This window comes from Biomphalaria glabrata, chromosome 3, assembly GCF_947242115.1.
Source record: "Biomphalaria glabrata chromosome 3, xgBioGlab47.1, whole genome shotgun sequence".
Lineage (NCBI taxonomy): Eukaryota > Metazoa > Mollusca > Gastropoda > Planorbidae > Biomphalaria > Biomphalaria glabrata.
The window spans coordinates 32036007-32058023 of NC_074713.1; the positions used below are offsets into that span (position 1 = coordinate 32036007).

Below are 22017 nucleotides of genomic sequence, written 5' to 3' on the forward strand. Positions count from 1 at the left end.
CTTGCTATTAAAAAGTTTTATTTCAAAAACCTAATGTGCTATTCTTACTGACTTAGACCTTCTCGAGCCGTTTAGCACATTTTCCGGCAAGCTGTTTCCGCAACTCTTATTTTGCGTAATTCATTTTGTCGGAAAACATGTCCCGCAAAACCTCATGCGACGCTCTGTCACAACCTTACTAAGGATTCGACTCCCAGTTCGGCATATGATTTCTTTGATTTAGACCCGATCTCTATGACTGACTCCTAAAATCTGTCTTAGCCATCTTTGTTGAGACACATTTAATGATTTTCAATTTCGGCAGAAGACTATTAACACTTTATTAATGGAGCCCAAGCCACTGGTAGAAATTTGTAACCTATCTTGACTACGCTCTTGGAATTACATGCCTGTATTTCGCTATAGATTTTATATCGAAAAGGAAAGTTTTTTCGTCAAATCATCTGTTGAGTTGTTTTAAACTAAAAAATCTCTTTTTTTGATTTGTTTTGTTTTTAATTCAAAACCCCATTTAGCTACGATCATAGAATTTGGTGACTGTAGTTTGCTTTAAAATAATATTGAAGAGAGAGGTTTTCAACTCTAAACGCTCTGTAGGGGAATTTTAAACTCAAAACCATCTGGAGGGGTTTTAAACTTTAAAGAAAAAGCCATCTGGAGGAGGGGGATTTAAACTCAAAACCCCTTTGGCTACGCTCGTAGATTTTATAGTGTGTAATTTGCTTTTTTTTTTTATATTGAAGAGGTACTTTTCAGCTTCAAACCCCAACTGGAAAAGGGGGGGGGGGTAAACTCAAAACCCCCTTGACTACGCTCATAAAATTTTGAGTGTATAATTTGCTTTTTTTATATTGAAGATGGGGTTTATCGTAAATTTTGGAGGGGGTTTTAAAATCAAAATCTTCCTCAACTGTGCTGTTGGAATTTGGGGATTGTTGTTTGCATTTTTTTGTTGTTGTTGTTTTATAGAAGAGGGGGATTAAACTGCAAAAACCTCTGGTAGGGGGTTTAAAATTCAAAACCCAATTTAGGGGTTTTTAAACTCAAAGCCCCCTGGTAGAGGGATTTGTATCTCAAAACACCTTGATAGGGGTTTTTAAAATCTCAAAACCCCCTGGTAGGGGGATTTAAACTCAAAACCCCCTGGTAGAGGGTTTTTAACTCAAAACTGCCTCGGCTGTGCTGTGGTAAGTGATGATTTAGTTTTAAAATCTCACCTAAAATAAACAAAATGAAAGCAAAAATCAGTCACTTAATTCCGTCGCCCCCCCCCCTGCGGGGGGGATTTCATTTCGGGGGGGGGTTTGAACCCCAAGAACCCCCCCTGGCTACGCCCATGAGATTAGTAGTGGTAATAGTAGTAGTAGTAGATCTATGAAACGTTAGAAGTCATTGACTCTCACCTGGGCGAGGGACATGGTTGTGGTCATTAACTCAAAACCTGTACTACAGGCTTTGCAAAGCCTTGGGCCATGGCCCGCCAATATCGACACTGTCATCATTGCTTCACGCTACATGAACCAACGCTATGGCAGCCCTGTAATAATGTAGTGTGTGACTAGCACCGCCATGGCTGACTACTTGGCCCACCGATAGAAATCGAAAAGTTTCAGTACTGGAACAAGTCTCAAAAAGAGCACAAGAGTCTGAGAAACTAATTCTCGACCTGTATGGTGACATACATGCACTACGCAAAACAGAGTTTTGATGATGATCACTAAAAATTAGATCTGGACTATTGAAGTGGAAGACTGTTTGAAGTCTACTGTCTTATTTGTTAGTGCAGTTCTATCTAGTAGAAGAGTTAGTTGTTTTGTTGAACCTCATCAGATGAGTATTTTTAAAAAGTAGGAGTATTTTTTTGTAATGAAATAATTTGTCAAAGCCTTAAGCTGGTGAATAAGTATTTCCTTCTCATTGTATAAGTCATTTCAAAACTACTAGAGCATGAGATGTCTGCAGCATCAGAATAGGCATTTTATATGGACAAGATCTAGATCAATATATCCACTAGATTTATCTAGATATAGAATAAGGAATCCAAACCTCATAATGGCCTATTCAATATCTTTTTGAAAGAGGTATTCAATACGAAAAGGGATTACCCTTTCAGTTAGTTACACATGAGATGAAAAAGAAAACTGAAATACTTCATCAATAAGAGACTGAAATACTTCATCAACAAGAGACTGAAATACTTCATCAATAAGAGACTGAAATACTCCATCAATAAGAGACTGAAATACTTCATCAATAAGAGACTGAAATACTTCATCAATAAGAGACTGAAATACTTCATCAATAAGAGACTGAAATACTTCATCAATAAGAGACTGAAATACTTCATCAATAAGAGACTGAAATACTTCATCAATAAGAGACTGAAATACTTCATCAATAAGAAACTGAAATACTTCATCAATAAGAAGCTACATAAACGTAACTGACTAAAACACTTGTACGGAGAAGGGGAGAGGGCCATCCAATAATGCATTTTTTTCCCTGTGGTGAAACAATAAAGTATGTGTGCTGGGTTTAAACTGTGAAATGCCTTTCGATAAACAAAATAAAATTGCTGTCAAAGTAACCAGGACTTTTAGACTTCAAGGGTCAAAAAGTGTGTGGTTATCGGGAGGTGGTTGTGATATGATGCCGGCTGTCCAACTGAAAAATGAACAAGGAAAATATATTTAAAAAAAACACCTGTAAAACTGTACAAATGTAAACTGTACATTTATCTCGATACTGTAAGATTTATTTTCATTTTTCTATATCAAGCAAAAGAAATTAATTACTACTGATTAATTAATTAATTGGTTAATGTTTTGTTTGATTCTGCTTAATAAGTTACAGTGAATAATTGTGTACACATTTTCAACTTTTTCTTAGAATGTGAAGTTGGAGAAATTACTTGTTCAAAAATTGCAACAGAAAGACGGACAGAGTGGGTTAATATAAATTTTAAGTTTAAACCTCCATCCAGAGTGTCTTGAGTTTAAACCCCCCTTCAGTGGGTTTTGAGGTTAACCCCTCCTTCAGTGGGTTTTGAGGTTAACCCCTCCCCATTTTCATTATAAAACTAACACAAAGTAGAGTCACCAAACTCTATGAGTGTTGCCGGGGGGTAGGAGGTTAAAACCCCCGACCAGAGAGAGTTGAGATTAAAACCCCTGACCAGAGAGAGTTGAGATTAAAACCCCTGACTAGAGAGAGTTGAGATTAAAACCCCCGACCAGAGAGAGTTGAGATTAAAACCCCTGACCAGAGAGAGTTGAGATTAAAACCCCTGACTAGAGAGAGTTGAGGTTAAAACCCCCGACCAGAGAGAGTTGAGATTAAAACCCCTGACCAGAGAGAGTTGAGGTTAAAACCCCCGACCAGAGAGAGTTGAGATTAAAACCCCTGACTAGAGAGAGTTGAGGTTAAAACCCCCGACCAGAGAGAGTTGAGGTTAAAAACCTATTCTAGGATACAAAAAACATCCAATAGAGCAAAGGATCAAAATGTTATGTAGGTTTCAAAAACCTGAAGTATTAGCTGGAAACAACAATTACAGGTGAATGTAGCTGGTGCTTCAGACCTCTGAGCAGGATATCACAAACACTTAATGTAGCTGGTGCTTCAGACCTCTGAGCAGGATATCACAAACACTTAATGTAGCTGGTGCTTCAGACTTCTGAGCAGGATATCACAAACACTTTTCGTCCGTTAATACATAATCATTGACTTTAATTTGACTCTCTTTAGGATAATTCTCTGACAATTAGTGGAACTGAACAAAGAGATACTGGGACCTACACGTGTGTCATTACTAATGGTTTAGATAACGATACAGCCTCTGCCAGACTGGTTGTCACAGGTACAGTAGACGTTTTTACTTCTCTACCACTTGATACATGAAATAGAATTGAACATTGCGCTAGAGATTCAATACTAAAAACTACACTCAGAGCTAGGGACAAGTTTATTGATGAAAGAAATGAAATATAATAAAGGATATTAATATACATGTCAACCACCGGTATGTCTTTTAATATACAGTCATCTAAAACTCACTGGCGTTAAAAATACATGGCCCCCGAAAAATAAAGGCAAATGTGCCGTTGTGAGACAAACCTAGAAAGTCTCACAGAGGATCTACAGGGATGCACTTTTTAAACAAAACTCAATTCGAATCTTGTTCTCAACACGTAGAATGAAATATATATATATATATATATATATATATATAAAGAATATTCATATATAAAGTCATTTCACACAGAGTTTAAATATTGTTAGCTTAAAGAGCTCCAGTATCATTGATTGTATCTCGTGGTGTACATACAACTAATTACAAAGCTATGTCTAGTAGTGTAACTGGGGTATAGGATGCACTACAATGTTATGTCTAGTAGTGTAACTGGGGTATAGGATGCACTACAATGTTATGTCTAGTAGTGTAACTGGGGTATAGGATGACCTACAATGTTATGTCTAGTAGCGTAACTGGGGTATAGGATGCCCTTCAAAAACAAAACAGCGAAAACGCAAAAAAATATGTGTATTCATTGTAAAAAAAAAAGATATTTCTAAATTTAAAAAAAATCAGTTTTACAAATATACTTACGTGCTTTCTTGCTGGCAAAATTTTGGATAATTTTATCGATATCAATTTTTCTCTTGTTCAAAATTGCCAAGTGAGTGAAGTGTAATCTTTTCATTATCTTAAGTACCTTTTGATCCAATTGAATTTGCCAAAAACTAAACTCACATGGAGGTACGTTTACAGCAACAGTCCGAAATGTGCGATGTTACTGAATTTGGAACTGAAACATCTGGGTATTCTTTTTAATAATCGGGTGATTGAGCAATTTGGTCCAATGAGGAATAAATATCACTCCATAACTTGTCTGCTCATACAAAATTGTCAGCAGTTTGGCCTGACACTTTTTCTTGTGAATCTGTCTTTGAGTTTCTGCAACTATTCCCCGTGATGCTTTCGGCAACTATACTATTGACTTGAACGCTGTCCTCCCGACTTGTAGTGAAGAATGTCTTTAGTTGGAGTGAACTGCAGCAGTCCTTGTTTTTGAAGGTAGTTGAGTGCATCGTTTCTTTCTGTGGATACGAAACCAGATGGTTGAGGACAAATAGAAAAAAAAAAATCATAGCAAACTAATAATCACTTGCATTGAGGGAACATGAAGTTTGTCTACAAGTAGGGAACATGACGTTTGTCTACAAGTAGGGAACATGACGTTTGTCTACAAGTAGGGAACATGACGTTTGTCTGCAAGTAGGGAACATGACGTTTGTCTCCAAGTAGGGAACATGACGTTTGTCTACAAGTAGGGAACATGACGTTTGTCTACAAGTAGGGAACATGACGTTTGTCTACAAGTATGGAACAGAGACAGAAGCAAGACTCAAAAGACTTCAATAACAAGAAGGAAAAAAGTGAAGAGAATAACCACGTCATTCGTTCTCTCTCAAGGCAGACTAGTGCATTATGTGGGCCTCGCGAATGAAGTCCCTCATATTGCATTGAACAATCAAGTAATAAGATGTACCTTGGAAGAAACTGAGCGGTGTGGGTTGCCTTCAGAGATTTAAAGAAATCTAGTGAATTGCTTTCAAGCTTACACTTGAGATGGAATGAACAAAGTAATAAAATACATTTTTAGTTCACATTTCAATGACATAAATGTGCTCGTGTAAGCACAATGTGTAGATTTACTGACAGGGGAATAAAACTGGGGAGGGGGAGGAATAGGATGGGGTCCCACTCTCAATTACATCCACACTCTATTGCATCCACTCTCAATTACATCCACACTCAATTACATCCACTCTCAATTGCATCCACTCTCAATTGCATCCACTCTCAATTACATCCACTCTCAATTACATCCACACTCAATTACATCCACTCTCAATTACATCCACACTCAATTACATCCACACTCTATTGCATCCACACTCAATTACATCCACTCTCAATTACATCCACACTCAATTACATCCACACTCTATTGCATCCACTCTCAATTACATCCACTCTCAATTACATCCACACTCAATTACATCCACTCTCAATTACACCCACACTCAATTACATCCACACTCTATTGCATCCACTCTCAATTACATCCACTCTCAATTACATCCACACTCAATTACATCCACTCTCAATTACATCCACTCTCAATTACATCCACACTCAATTGCATCCACACTCAATTGCATCCACTCTCAATTACATCCACACTCTATTGCATCCACACTCTATTGCATCCACACTCTATTGCATCCACACTTAATTGCATCCACACTCAATTGCATCCACACTCAATTGCATCCACACTCTATTGCATCCACACTCTATTGCATCCACACTCTATTGCATCCACACTTAATTGCATCCACACTCTATTGCATCCACACTCTATTGCATCCACACTTAATTGCATCCACACTCAATTGCATCCACACTCTATTGCATCCACTCTCAATTACATCCACACTCTATTGCATCCACACTCAATTGCATCCACACTCTATTGCATCCACACTCTATTGCATCCACACTTAATTGCATCCACACTCAATTGCATACACACTCTATTGCATCCACACTCTATTGCATCCACACTTAATTGCATCCACACTCAATTGCATCCACACTCAATTGCATCCACACTCAATTGCATCCACACTCTATTTCATCCACACTTAATTGCATCCACCCTCTATTTCATCCACACTTAATTGCATCCACACTCTATTTCATCCACACTCTATTTCATCCACACTTAATTGCATCCACACTCTATTTCATCCACACTCTATTGCATCCACAATCTATTGCATCCACACTTAATTGCATCCACACTCTATTGCATCCACACTTAATTGCATCCACACTCTATTGCATCCACACTTAATTGCATCCACACTCTATTGCATCCACCCTCTATTGCATCCACACTTAATTGCATCCAAACTCTATTGCATCCACACTCTATTGCATCCACACTTAATTGCATCCACACTTAATTGCATCCACACTCTATTGCATCCACCCTCTATTGCATCCACACTCTATTGCATCCACACTTAATTGCATCCACACTTAATTGCATCCACACTTAATTGCATCCACACTCAATTGCATCCACACTCAATTGCATCCACCCTCTATTGCATCCACTCTTAATTGCATCCACCCTCTATTGCATCCACACTTAATTGCATCCACCCTCTATTGCATCCACACTTAATTGCATCCACACTTAATTGCATCCACACTCTATTGCATCCACACTTAATTGCATCCACACTCTATTGCATCCACACTCTATTGCATCCACACTTAATTGCATCCACCCTCTATTGCATCCACACTTAATTGCATCCACACTCAATTGCATCCACACTCAATTGCATCCACACTCAATTGCATCCACACTCAATTGCATCCACACTTAATTGCATCCACACTCAATTGCATCCACACTCAATTGCATCCACACTCAATTGCATCCACACTCTATTGCATCCACACTCAATTGCATCCAGACTCTATTTCGGCCACACGGCCCGTGTCTCCAAATATTACAACATGGAGATGTAAGGCTCAAATCAAGTGTCATTCCCGACTCCAAGGGCAAGCTCAAAACTACTAACTCCATGGTAGCCTCAAGCCTAACATCCTGAAAAAAAGTAAAACTTAGATCTAAAGATGCCGCTAAATTACAGAGCTGTCATCAACTACAGTCGAACAGAAATATCATCATGATTGAAGCGTAACCAGAATTCTACAGCTAGAAAGCTCTCTCTGCTACAGGAACAATAAGCCTGACGTAAACACACACAATATTCTTGACAACAAAACATGCCTAATAGAAACACACCGAATACAAACTACTTCCTAGACATACAAACACACGCAATACAAACTAATTCCTAGACATACAAACACACGCAATTAAAACTACTTCCTAGACATAAAAACACACGCAATACAAACTACTTCCTAGACATACAAACACACGCAATACAAACTAATTCCTAGACATACAAACACACGCAATTAAAACTACTTCCTAGACATAAAAACACACGCAATACAAACTACTTCCTAGACATACAAACACACGCAATACAAACTATTTCCTAAACATACAAACAAACAACTATTCAACACGAAAAGAACACTTTAGTCACACACGACAATGTCCTCCTCTCAACAATATGTTTCAGTCTAATCAACAGTATGTTTCAGTCTAATCAACAGTATGTTTCAGTTTAATTAACAGTATGTTTCAGTTTAATTAACAGTATGTTTCAGTCTAATCAACAGTATGTTTCAGTTTAATCAACAGTATGTTTCAGTCTAATCAACAGTATGTTTCAGTTTAATTAACAGTATGTTTCAGTCTAATCAACCGTATGTTTCAGTTTAATCAACAGTATGTTTCAGTTTAATCAACAGTATGTTTCAGTCTAATCAACAGTATGTTTCAGTTTAATCAACAGTATGTTTCAGTTTAATCAACAGTATGTTTTAGTTTAATCAACAGTATGTTTTAGTTTCATCAACAGTATGTTTCAGTTTAATCAACAGTATGTTTCAGTTTAATCAACAGTATGTTTCAGTCTAATCAACAGTATGTTTCAGTTTAATCAACAGTATGTTTCAGTCTAATCAACAGTATGTTTCAGTTTAATCAACAGTATGTTTTAGTTTAATCAACAGTATGTTTTATTTTCATCAACAGTATGTTTTAGTTTCATCAACATTATGTTTCAGTTTCATCAACAGTATGACCGTTCTATTAGTACACCATGTTATCTCATGGTAAAACATTTTTTGAAATACATTTTGGGAAAATATCCCTGGTACTTAAAACATCAAAGAAAATATCCCTGCTACTTAGAACATCAAAGAAAATATTCCTGCTACTTAAAACATCAAAGAAAATATCCCTGCTACTTAAAACATCAAAAAAATATCCCTGCTACTTAGAACATCAAAGAAAATATCCCTGCTACTTAAAACATCAAAGAAAATTTCCCTGCTACTTAAAACATCAAAGAAAATATCCCTGCTACTTAAAACATCAAAGAAAATTTCCCTGCTACTTAAAACATCAAAGAAAATTTCCCTGCTACTTAAAACATCAAAGAAAATTTCCCTGCTACTTAAAACATCAAAGAAAATATCCCTGCTACTTAAAACATCAAAGAAAATTTCCCTGCTACTTAAAACATCAAAGAAAATTTCCCTGCTACTTAAAACATTAAAGAAAATATCCCTGCTACTTAAAACATCAAAGAAAATTTCCCTGCTACTTAAAACATCAAAGAAAATTTCCCTGCTACTTAAAACATTAAAGAAAATTTCCCTGCTACTTAAAACATCAAAGAAAATATCCCTGCTACTTAAAACATCAAAGAAAATTTCCCTGCTACTTAAAACATCAAAGAAAATATAGTTGTTACTTTAAATATGTTATATAAGCCTTTTTTTTTGGTGCCTTTTTTTTCTAACTTTGACATTTAGTGACTTTTTCAAATTGTGACAAGTCAAAAACTCGCTGTCAGAGTCACTCTAAATTAGCACAGCATTAATTATTATTTTTCATTATTTATTTATTTTATTTTAATTATCTCCCCATCCTACCCCCAAATTCTTCACCCGCGCCACCTTTTCCGCTCCAGGCTAGACTTAGTTGACCACATTGGAGATAGCTAGGCCACGTCTTTCGACTTATCTCCCCTTGACCGGGGCAAAGATAGACACGTTCTCTTTGATCGTACCGGCCGGATGTCTGACGGGCGCAGATGACACCACCTTTTGTGGAATGCAAGTCACTCTTCCCCCCCCCCTTCGCCCACGTCTCTCTTTGATCTAAGAGATTACCCTGGTCAACACACCGCGTGATATTCCAAGGTGCGACTCCCACCTCGAGTCAAATCCACCCACGTGTAAGATAAATCTTAGCCTAGGACATTTCCTGTGTCCGCCCACATTTTCCAGGCCTATATAAAGTAGATCGAAATCAAATCAGACCCTCTTATTTCTCTATCGTTGAGCTATCGAGTCTGGACTACTTCATTTATCCTTTCTCCTAGAGGAATACCTGGTGGTAAGCCGAACTTAATCACAAGTTCCATCTTAATTACTCTGTGTATATTTCCATTGGATTTTATCATGTGTATTTTGCTTAGTTCATTTATATTTAATTAGTGCATTGTGTATTTCTCACTGGCGTAAGTAGAAAACATAAACATGTCCTATGTATTTATTTATGAATTGCATTAATCTATTAATGCTACGTTGCTCAATTGATCGTTGATGCAACTATGTATATATTTGTACATCTTATTTTATTTCCTTTATCTCGGTTGGCCGCCTTGATAATTTTACTATCGCACTAATACTGCGCTTAGAAAGGAGATATGAGTTATCTCCCCTGTAATGAATTATCTCCCCTTTACTCATTTTACTCTAATGAGAGTTGCGCCGCTTGAACGGACACCCTGTCCATTCAAGTGCGCTCCATTGTTCTCGACCCACGGTCATATGTAAACAAATCGTCTGGGTCACTGACCACCGCCCATCCCCCCCCTTATCTTTCTCTATCCACCTGTGTTGTTTATTTCAGATTATTATTTCCCCTTCTATGTACATTTTTATATTAGTATTTCCCCTTTTATGTACATTTATATAATGCTACTATCTGCCATCTATTTTCCAAATCCCATTTGTCATCATCTCCTCATTGTGCTCTAAAGCAATTTCACCAATCTGACGAATGCACCTCAGTCGAGGGCATCGATAAGATGCATAAGAGACATGTCCTAACTTGTCTTTATTTATCCGCAGCCTCCCTCAGGTGTCTGCCTATTTAGTTGCCATCGAGAATCACCTATTGCCTATTTATCTGCATATTTAGGTGCCTAGTGCTATTCAGCACTGTATTTGCTATCGAGAATCACCTACTGCCTATTTATTTATCGGATTACTTACCTGCCTATTTGTTTGATATCAAGAATCACCTACTACCTTTGTGCTTAGTGCTATTCAGCACTGCACTTGCCTACTGAGATCTACTCAACTCTACCACTTGGCGCTATCGGCATTGCCCGCCTATTCGACAGCCCACCTGTCAAGCTATTAGGTGCGACGTCCCTATAGATTCAGATCTGTGTGAGACGTCATAGCTACGCCAACCCTCTGCAACTCACTGGACATATCCTGTCAACTACGCTGCCCACGGCAGATCCGCTCTGCCCGCAGTAACCTTGTGCCCACGGTAGCCGGCCACCCGCCCTACTGTGCCCACTACAGATATTAGATTTTGGGGATTGAGACTCCACAAGAACTATATCACCGGCGTCCCTCTATCCGCTAGAGCGCCACCTCCAGCTGCAGAACCTCAAGCCAGGACACAGCCAGCTGCGACATCAACAGGAATACCAGCTAAGTCAGAGGACAAAGTGACATACTCTCTTATTAAATGCACGAGTGATGATTAAATCTAGTATTCACTAGAGATAGATGCAACCCCCCCCCCTTTTTCATTCTTATATGTATATTTATGTAAATAAATATTCTTTTATTGTTAACTTTTGTATCTATCTTTCATTGCTTTGTCTCGTTGCGTGTTTGCTCCCGATTCATATGCTGATAGGTTGGTGTGTGATAGCTTTAAAAATAATCATCCCCTAGACATAAAACGCGCCAAACACACATCACATTTCCCCACCTGTCACACAAATGTTGTTTTTTCTGTTCATTGCTTTTGCTTGTGTTTATAGAGATCTAGAGCTCCAGCTAGAAAACTATTGTTACGCAATGAACTACTGGAATGTAAACACATTGTTTTATTTGTCAATAGATTTCCCCCTGCCGCCAACACAGCTAAATATTACAGAATCGTGTGCAGCTGGTCAAAGTGCTAACCTGACTTGGATGCCTGGAAGTTTTAACAACGCTCCAATACAGTATTTCACTATAGGTGACATGTTCACAATTTTACCCATAAATCCTTCAATTTTGACAACATAATAAGCAATACAGTAATATAATACTCCTGAAATATTGTCTACTATTTGAACACTGCAACAATACCGTATCTAACCTAAGACAGCTGCTTGCTGTCATTCTATGTCTACTATTTGAACACTGCAACAATACCGTATCTAACCTAAGACAGCTGCTTGCTGTCATTCTATGTCTACTATTTGAACACTGCAACAATACCGTATCTAACCTAAGACAGCTGCTTGCTGTCATTCTATGTCTACTATTTGAACACTGCAACAATACCGTATCTAACCTAAGACAGCTGCTTGCTGTCATTCTATGTCTACTATTTGAACAATGCAACAATACCGTATCTAACCTAAGACAGCTGCTTGCTTGTAATTCTATGTCTACTATTTGAACAATGCAACAATACCGTATCTAACCTAAGACAGCTGCTTGCTGTCATTCTATGTCTACTATTTGAACAATGCAACAATACCGTATCTAACCTAAGACAGCTGCTTGCTGTCATTCTATGTCTACTATTTGAACAATGCAACAATACCGTATCTAACCTAAGACAGCTGCTTGCTGTCATTCTATGTCTACTATTTTAACACTGCAACAATACCGTATCTAACCTAAGACAGCTGCTTGCTGTCATTCTATGTCTACTATTTGAACAATGCAACAATACCGTATCTAACCTAAGACAGCTGCTTGCTTGTAATTCTATGTCTACTATTTGAACAATGCAACAATACCGTATCTAACCTAAGACAGCTGCTTGCTGTCATTCTATGTCTACTAATTGAACACTGCAACAATACCGTATCTAACCTAAGACAGCTGCTTGCTGTCATTCTATGTCTACTATTTGAACAATGCAACAATACCGTATCTAACCTAAGACAGCTGCTTGCTGTCATTCTATGTCTACTATTTGAACAATGCAACAATACCGTATCTAACCTAAGACAGCTGCTTGCTTGTAATTCTATGTCTACTATTTGAACAATGCAACAATACCGTATCTAACCTAAGACAGCTGCTTGCTGTCATTCTATGTCTACTATTTGAACACTGCAACAAAACCGTATCTAACCTAAGACAGCTGCTTGCTGTCATTCTATGTCTACTATTTGAACACTGCAACAATACCGTATCTAACCTAAGACAGCTGCTTGCTGTCATTCTATGTCTACTATTTGAACAATGCAACAATACCGTATCTAACCTAAGACAGCTGCTTGCTTGTAATTCTATGTCTACTATTTGAACAATGCAACAATACCGTATCTAACCTAAGACAGCTGCTTGCTTGTAATTCTATGTCTACTATTTGAACAATGCAACAATACCGTATCTAACCTAAGACAGCTGCTTGCTTGTAATTCTATGTCTACTATTTGAACAATGCAACAATACCGTATCTAACCTAAGACAGCTGCTTGCTGTCATTCTATGTCAAGCTACTCGACAAAGGTTTTGAACAGATTTGTATTTCAAGTGACACACATACACAACAATCTCAAAGTCTAGTACTCAATTTGTATTTCAAGTGACACATACATAACAATCTCAAAGTCTAGTACTCAATTTGTATTTCAAGTGACACATACATAACAATCTCAAAGTCTAGTACTCAATTTGTATTTCAAGTGACACACATACATAACAATCTCAAAGTCTAGTACTCAATTTGTATTTCAAGTGACACATACATAACAATCTCAAAGTCTAGTACTCAATTTGTATTTCAAGTGACACACATACATAACAATCTCAAAGTCTAGTACTCAATTTGTATTTCAAGTGACACACATACATAACAATCTCAAAGTCTAGTACTCAATTTGTATTTCAAGTGACACACATACATAACAATCTCAAAGTCTAGTACTCAATTTGTATTTCAAGTGACACATACATAACAATCTCAAAGTCTAGTACTCAATTTGTATTTCAAGTGACACATACATAACAATCTCAAAGTCTAGTACTCAATTTGTATTTCAAGTGACACATACACAACAATCTCAAAGTCTAGTACTCAATTTGTATTTCAAGTGACACACATACATAACAATCTCAAAGTCTAGTACTCAATTTGTATTTCAAGTGACACACATACACAACAATCTCAAAGTCTAGTACTCAATTTGTATTTCAAGTGACACACATACATAACAATCTCAAAGTCTAGTACTCAATTTGTATTTCAAGTGACACACATACATAACAATCTCAAAGTCTAGTACTCAATTTGTATTTCAAGTGACACATACATAACAATCTCAAAGTCTAGTACTCAATTTGTATTTCAAGTGACACATACATAACAATCTCAAAGTCTAGTACTCAATTTGTATTTCAAGTGACACACATACATAACAATCTCAAAGTCTAGTACTCAATTTGTATTTCAAGTGACACATACATAACAATCTCAAAGTCTAGTACTCAATTTGTATTTCAAGTGACACACATACATAACAATCTCAAAGTCTAGTACTCAATTTGTATTTCAAGTGACACACATACATAACAATCTCAAAGTCTAGTACTCAATTTGTATTTCAAGTGACACATACATAACAATCTCAAAGTCTAGTACTCAATTTGTATTTCAAGTGACACATACATAACAATCTCAAAGTCTAGTACTCAATTTGTATTTCAAGTGACACATACATAACAATCTCAAAGTCTAGTACTCAATTTGTATTTCAAGTGACACATACATAACAATCTCAAAGTCTAGTACTCAATTTGTATTTCAAGTGACACATACATAACAATCTCAAAGTCTAGTACTCAATTTGTATTTCAAGTGACACATACATAACAATCTCAAAGTCTAGTACTCAATTTGTATTTCAAGTGACACATACATAACAATCTCAAAGTCTAGTACTCAATTTGTATTTCAAGTGACACATACATAACAATCTCAAAGTCTAGTACTCAATTTGTATTTCAAGTGACACATACATAACAATCTCAAAGTCTAGTACTCAATTTGTATTTCAAGTGACACACATACACAACAATCTCAAAGTCTAGTACTCAATTTGTATTTCAAGTGACACATACATAACAATCTCAAAGTCTAGTACTCAATTTGTATTTCAAGTGACACACATACACAACAATCTCAAAGTCTAGTACTCAATTTGTATTTCAAGTGACACACATACATAACAATCTCAAAGTCTAGTACTCAATTTGTATTTCAAGTGACACACATACACAACAATCTCAAAGTCTAGTACTCAATTTGTATTTCAAGTGACACACATACACAACAATCTCAAAGTCTAGTACTCAATTTGTATTTCAAGTGACACATACATAACAATCTCAAAGTCTAGTACTCAATTTGTATTTCAAGTGACACATACATAACAATCTCAAAGTCTAGTACTCAATTTGTATTTCAAGTGACACATACACAACAATCTCAAAGTCTAGTACTCAATTTGTATTTCAAGTGACACACATACACAACAATCTCAAAGTCTAGTACTCAATTTGTATTTCAAGTGACACACATACACAACAATCTCAAAGTCTAGTACTCAATTTGTATTTCAAGTGACACACATACATAACAATCTCAAAGTCTAGTACTCAATTTGTATTTCAAGTGACACATACACAACAATCTCAAAGTCTAGTATTCAATTTGTATTTCAAGTGACACACATACACAACAATCTCAAAGTCTAGTACTCAATTTGTATTTCAAGTGACACATACATAACAATCTCAAAGTCTAGTACTCAATTTGTATTTCAAGTGACACATACACAACAATCTCAAAGTCTAGTACTCAATTTGTATTTCAAGTGACACACATACACAACAATCTCAAAGTCTAGTACTCAATTTGTATTTCAAGTGACACATACATAACAATCTCAAAGTCTAGTACTCAATTTGTATTTCAAGTGACGCATACATAACAATCTCAAAGTCTAGTACTCAATTTGTATTTCAAGTGACACATACACAACAATCTCAAAGTCTAGTACTCAATTTGTATTTCAAGTGACACACATACACAACAATCTCAAAGTCTAGTACTCAATTTGTATTTCAAGTGACACATACATAACAATCTCAAAGTCTAGTACTCAATTTGTATTTCAAGTGACACATACACAACAATCTCAAAGTCTAGTACTCAATTTGTATTTCAAGTGACACACATACACAACAATCTCAAAGTCTAGTACTCAATTTGTATTTCAAGTGACACATACATAACAATCTCAAAGTCTAGTACTCAATTTGTATTTCAAGTGACACATACATAACAATCTCAAAGTCTAGTACTCAATTTGTATTTCAAGTGACACACATACATAACAATTTCAAAGTCTAGTACTCAATTTGTATTTCAAGTGACACATACATAACAATCTCAAAGTCTAGTACTCAATTTGTATTTCAAGTGACACATACATAACAATCTCAAAGTCTAGTACTCAATTTGTATTTCAAGTGACACATACATAACAATCTCAAAGTCTAGTACTCAATTTGTATTTCAAGTGACACATACATAACAATCTCAAAGTCTAGTACTCAATTTGTATTTCAAGTGACACACATACATAACAATCTCAAAGTCTAGTACTCAATTTGTATTTCAAGTGACACATACATAACAATCTCAAAGTCTAGTACTCAATTTGTATTTCAAGTGACACATACATAACAATCTCAAAGTCTAGTACTCAATTTGTATTTCAAGTGACACATACATAACAATCTCAAAGTCTAGTACTCAATTTGTATTTCAAGTGACACACATACACAACCATCTCAAAGTCTAGTACTCAATTTGTATTTCAAGTGACACACATACACAACCATCTCAAAGTCTAGTACTCAATGCTAGCGTTGCAATTGTCTAATAGTGCGAATTTTAACCAAAACCGCAAGATCCATCACTTTTTTTACCATAAGAGTCACTGGCATATAAATATAGATCTAAATTTATCTCGGTCTCTTTAAAAAAAATCAAAAGCGATACTTTCAATATTTGATCGTGATTGTGTCTTTAGTAAAGAATAAAATAGAAGTATCAGAGTAACTCTTCAATTGACAGAAGGGTTAGTGCTTGAAGTATCATTGTAACTCTTCAATTGACAGTAGGGTCAGTCCTTGAAGTATCAGTGTAACTCTTCAATTGACAGTAGGGTCAGTGCTTGAAGTATCAGTGTAACTCTTCAATTGACAGTAGGGTCAGTGCTTGAAGTATCGAAGTAACTCCTCAAAATCTTCATAAGTGATATGTCATTTTTGTTTTCCTCCTTCGTAACCTGTCACGTGATTCCCAAAGATTGAGTTTTACAAGACAGAACATTTATTGTGTACACTCTAACATGTATTTGTAGACTAAAGACTAGATTAAACAACCCAATAAAATATGTTATTGTTTTTTTACCCTCAAGATGGAAATAAATCAACTAAAAAAATTAAATATCCAGAGGAGGTAATACTTGTTTACATTTCCTGAACTTTTCTACGATTATTCTTGTATTGTCTAGAATATTCTACTGCCTTGGAGCCCAACCACTGGGTATTCGCCACTCAAGTCAAACAAACCAATGCAACTGCCTATATAGCTCTACCTGCTGGAATGGACTTAAAATTTAGGTAATTTTATTAGGTCTACTAAATATTTAGATTAGTTTAGCAGGTCTACTAAATATTAAGGTTTGTTCCTTGAAAAGATAAGATACTCCACAGATTTAGATTAAGGCTTTCAGGATCGCCACCGAAAAAAAATATATTCGAAAAATAATATTTAAACAAGATTACAAAGAGAGTTTGTGTTATCACACAAACTCAGAGGCGGCTCTCGTCGGAGTCGGATCCCTGTTGGATCCGCCAATTCGCACGAAATAATCAAGACGTGATTTAATTTTGATTGTCAAAAGTGATAATGTTTCAAAGATTCATTTGCCGTTGTAAAAAAATGTATATTTGTTTTTATGTTTTACATGTTTCGGATGCTCTTCTAAGTTGAAAATAATTAACTTCTCGCTGGACAGTGTATGAACCCTGCCTGTTCGTGATGTTTGTGTGCTAGACTGTCGTTCGGATTTATCGATGATCCCTGCCCGTTCCCATCCCCCGTCGACCTGCGGGAGGTTTGGACTAGGAAGTAAACTATCTTCAACTATGAAGGAACATCCGAAATATGTAAAACAAACAACCCTGGACCGTCGAGATAATCTGTTCAGAACGCTAACCACACGACCAGGCATTGCTCTTAACTTAGGTAATAACAAACTGGTTACAAACTTATAGCCTGACGATTTTAGATAATCTTTCAGCATTGATTTGTAGGGATGTAGATCTACATAAACTAAACTTCTGATTTAGTACTCTTAAGATAATAATAATAATAATAAGGCAAGTCTTCGAGTCAGAAGATTAGTTAGGAATGCAGTATTTCCCGTGGCTGCGCAGTCCCAGCTGAGGCCTACATATGTAGGTCTGAAGTCTTAATCTTAATCTGGATTTAGTATTAAAACTCTAGATTTAGTGTAAAAAAAAATCTAGATCTAGTGGAGGAAATCTAGAGTAGAAAAAATTCTTAAGCCTACGTCACAGGGCCTAGTTAGACTAAAAATGTCCTAAACAATACGAGAACGTTGGCGAGCTTCAATAAGCATTAGTGCACCGAGTTCTTATAAACATTTTATTTAAAGAATTCCATCCATGTGACGTAAAAGAAAAAAATACATGACGTTACAGGGCCTATTATATAGTGAGACTATAAATGTCTTTATTAACACGAGAGAGATAGCTAACGAGGGTACATAGAAATGGAGGAAACTGAGTTCTTATAGTATTTTTATTTAAAGATGTTGGACATATATATATATATATATATATATTGCTTTTTTTCTGCATTTTATCTGTCAGTTTGTCTGTCCGTCATGTTTATATCGAAAAAAAAAGACTAAAAGCTATTGAAATCTGGTTAACCTTTCATTTTCCTACCAAAACATAGAAATAGTTTTAAGTATCTATTATAGATTGTTCCGGATGTCTATCTATCTCTCTCTCTCTCTCTATATATATATATATATTGTTGCGAATCTCACTATCCAGGCTCTCTGCAAACTGCACCATACACCACCAACTTAAAGAACTTGACAAGTCAGGGCTCCAAAATAACGTAAAGGTTTAATGTTCATAAATAACAGCCAATACTGTACAATTGGCAGCACGTAGAACAGTACAAATAGCTCTGCGATAACAAATATCTCTCCGATAACACCGTTCCGCCGTATCAAGTCTTGCACTGGCCTCTCCGTCTCGTTCCGGGCTTGCACTGGGTTCAACAGTTCGGGACTGACTTCACACACTTGGGCTCGTTGTGTCGGACTCGATCACAGACCAAGATCAAGACGCCGTTCGTCTCAACTGTACTTGACAGTACTCCGCACTGAACCGTCGTAATGCTCCGTACAGAACCACACCGTTGAACTGTGCTGTAGTCGACCGTGTTCTGAACTCCTGTCGTGAACCCGCTTTCTGAACCGTCTTGACTGCGACACCTCCGCTCTTTATATAGGGTCTCTACTGGCCTTCTAGAACCGGACAGAACGTCGCTCGACCATTCTGGGACGCTCCTGAGCTCTGTTCACGACGCCGATCCTACTCGAACCTTCATGTTGTTAACTCGTCTCGGCCGATCGTCGTAACTCGTCACGGTTGACCGCTCGTCTAGCGCTGGCCTGGGGCGATTTGCGTCGGCTGACTACACTCACACCACTACCCCCATCTGTGCCACCACCAGGTTTATAACACTGCCCCCTCCTTAGATCTGTCCGTCCCGGACAGAATCAACATCATGGCACTGGCTGTGAAGTTTCATCGCTGTAGGTGGGGGTCGATCGGTGGCAGTTGGCTTGCCTCTTGAGCTTGACGGAGTCATCCATGTTGCAGTCAGCAATGGTCGCTTCCTTCTTCTCCTCCAGTTTGCCTTGACCTGGTTGCCTCGCCATCGTGCTTTCATCGCCATCCATGTTGAATTCAGAAAACGTTTTCTTCTCCTCCAAATAGCTTTCATCTGGTTGTATCGACCTCGTGATCGCATGGTCATCCATATTGCACTCAGCAAAAGTCGCCTTCTTCTTCTTCGCCAGTTGGTCTTCATGTGGCTGCAGTTATTTCTTGGTAGAATCACAATGCACGTTGGACTACGCAAACGCCGCCTTCTTCTTTTCCTCCAGTTGATCGTCCTCTTGTTGCAGTGACGTTGTGGTTGCATCGCTCTCTTGTCGGTCGGTACTGAGGACAGCCACTTGACACATGGAGAGGTATAGGATGTAAGGGCAGGGATTACCAAGATTGTTGACCAAAGAGGTGGCTTCATAGGGCTTTGCGAAGAAGGACTGGGATAGGCTTCAAATCCACAGGACGGGGAATTGTGGGACAGGTCATCATCTCCAGCCTTGTCTGGAGGGCATGCTTGTGGGGCAGGTTGGTAACACTCCTCGTGCAAAGGTCCCTCGTCTTCGGCTTCAGGCTCCATTCGGCTTTCTTCACCACCATCAGGACCTCTCTCTCTCGTCTCAGTATCGGGACAATCGCCTGTTGGTTTCAGACCTGGTCGATGACTTTCATCGTGCGAATGTCCATCAACTTCAACGTCAAGCTTCCTTGGATTCTCTTCACCACCATCAGGACTTTCATCTCCAGTCTTGGCAGCTGGACTAACGTCTGTTAGGTCCGGACCTGGCTGGTATCTCTCGACTTGCATATGTCTCTCAACGGCTTCGTCAGGTTTCAATGGGTTCTCATGATCACCACAAAGGCTCCTCTCACTGGTTTTATCATCTGGACAAACATCAGTATTGGTGATTCTCTCCTCCATAGCAGGTATGCGTTTGTTCAAAGCCACTAACTCGGTTTTGATTCCCGAGACAATGACATCTATCTTGGCATCTACCTTGGTGTCCATGGCATCTATCTTGGAATTGATGTTTCCTAGCATTGAGCTCAAGAGTTCCTCCATATCTGGTTCTACTTGAAAAAGATACGTGTCTGGATCTTCCTCTTCTTCCATTATGTCTTCCCGGAGGCGTGCTTGTAAGGTTTCTTTGTTTCCACTTGTCTTCAGCCCTCGATCACGTAGCTCTCGCTTCAGTTCTTTCAATTCGAGTTCGTACAGCAGTTTCAGACGAGCCATAGTAGATCCGTTCCTATCCGTTCCGATCCGATCCCACTTCTGACACCAGTGTTGCGAATCTCACTATCCAGGCTCTCTGCAAACTGCACCATACACCACCAACTTAAAGAACTTGACAAGTCAGGGCTCCAAAATAACGTAAAGGTTTAATGTTCATAAATAACAGCCAATACTGTACAATTGGCAGCACGTAGAACAGTACAAATAGCTCTGCGATAACAAATATCTCTCCGATAACACCGTTCCGCCGTATCAAGTCTTGCACTGGCCTCTCCGTCTCGTTCCGGGCTTGCACTGGGTTCAACAGTTCGGGACTGACTTCACACACTTGGGCTCGTTGTGTCGGACTCGATCACAGACCAAGATCAAGACGCCGTTCGTCTCAACTGTACTTGACAGTACTCCGCACTGAACCGTCGTAATGCTCCGTACAGAACCACACCGTTGAACTGTGCTGTAGTCGACCGTGTTCTGAACTCCTGTCGTGAACCCGCTTTCTGAACCGTCTTGACTGCGACACCTCCGCTCTTTATATAGGGTCTCTACTGGCCTTCTAGAACCGGACAGAACGTCGCTCGACCATTCTGGGACGCTCCTGAGCTCTGTTCACGACGCCGATCCTACTCGAACCTTCATGTTGTTAACTCGTCTCGGCCGATCGTCGTAACTCGTCACGGTTGACCGCTCGTCTAGCGCTGGCCTGGGGCGATTTGCGTCGGCTGACTACACTCACACCACTACCCCCATCTGTGCCACCACCAGGTTTATAACACTG

General features: G+C 38.0%; 1 protein-coding gene across 3 annotated transcripts in view; it reads left to right on the plus strand.

Moving 5' to 3' along the window:
- Positions 1-22017, plus strand: part of LOC106071377 (neuroglian-like) — a 232569-nt gene that overhangs the window by 111453 nt on the left and 99099 nt on the right. For 2 of the 3 annotated variants that reach the window (XM_056024540.1, XM_056024541.1), the window contains exons 13-15: positions 3748-3859; positions 11889-12008; positions 17581-17689. In XM_056024540.1, coding sequence (XP_055880515.1) covers positions 3748-3859; positions 11889-12008; positions 17581-17689 — 341 coding nt within the window. The remainder of the gene's footprint in view (positions 1-3747; positions 3860-11888; positions 12009-17580; positions 17690-22017) is intronic. The other variant, XM_056024542.1, reaches the window with a different exon arrangement.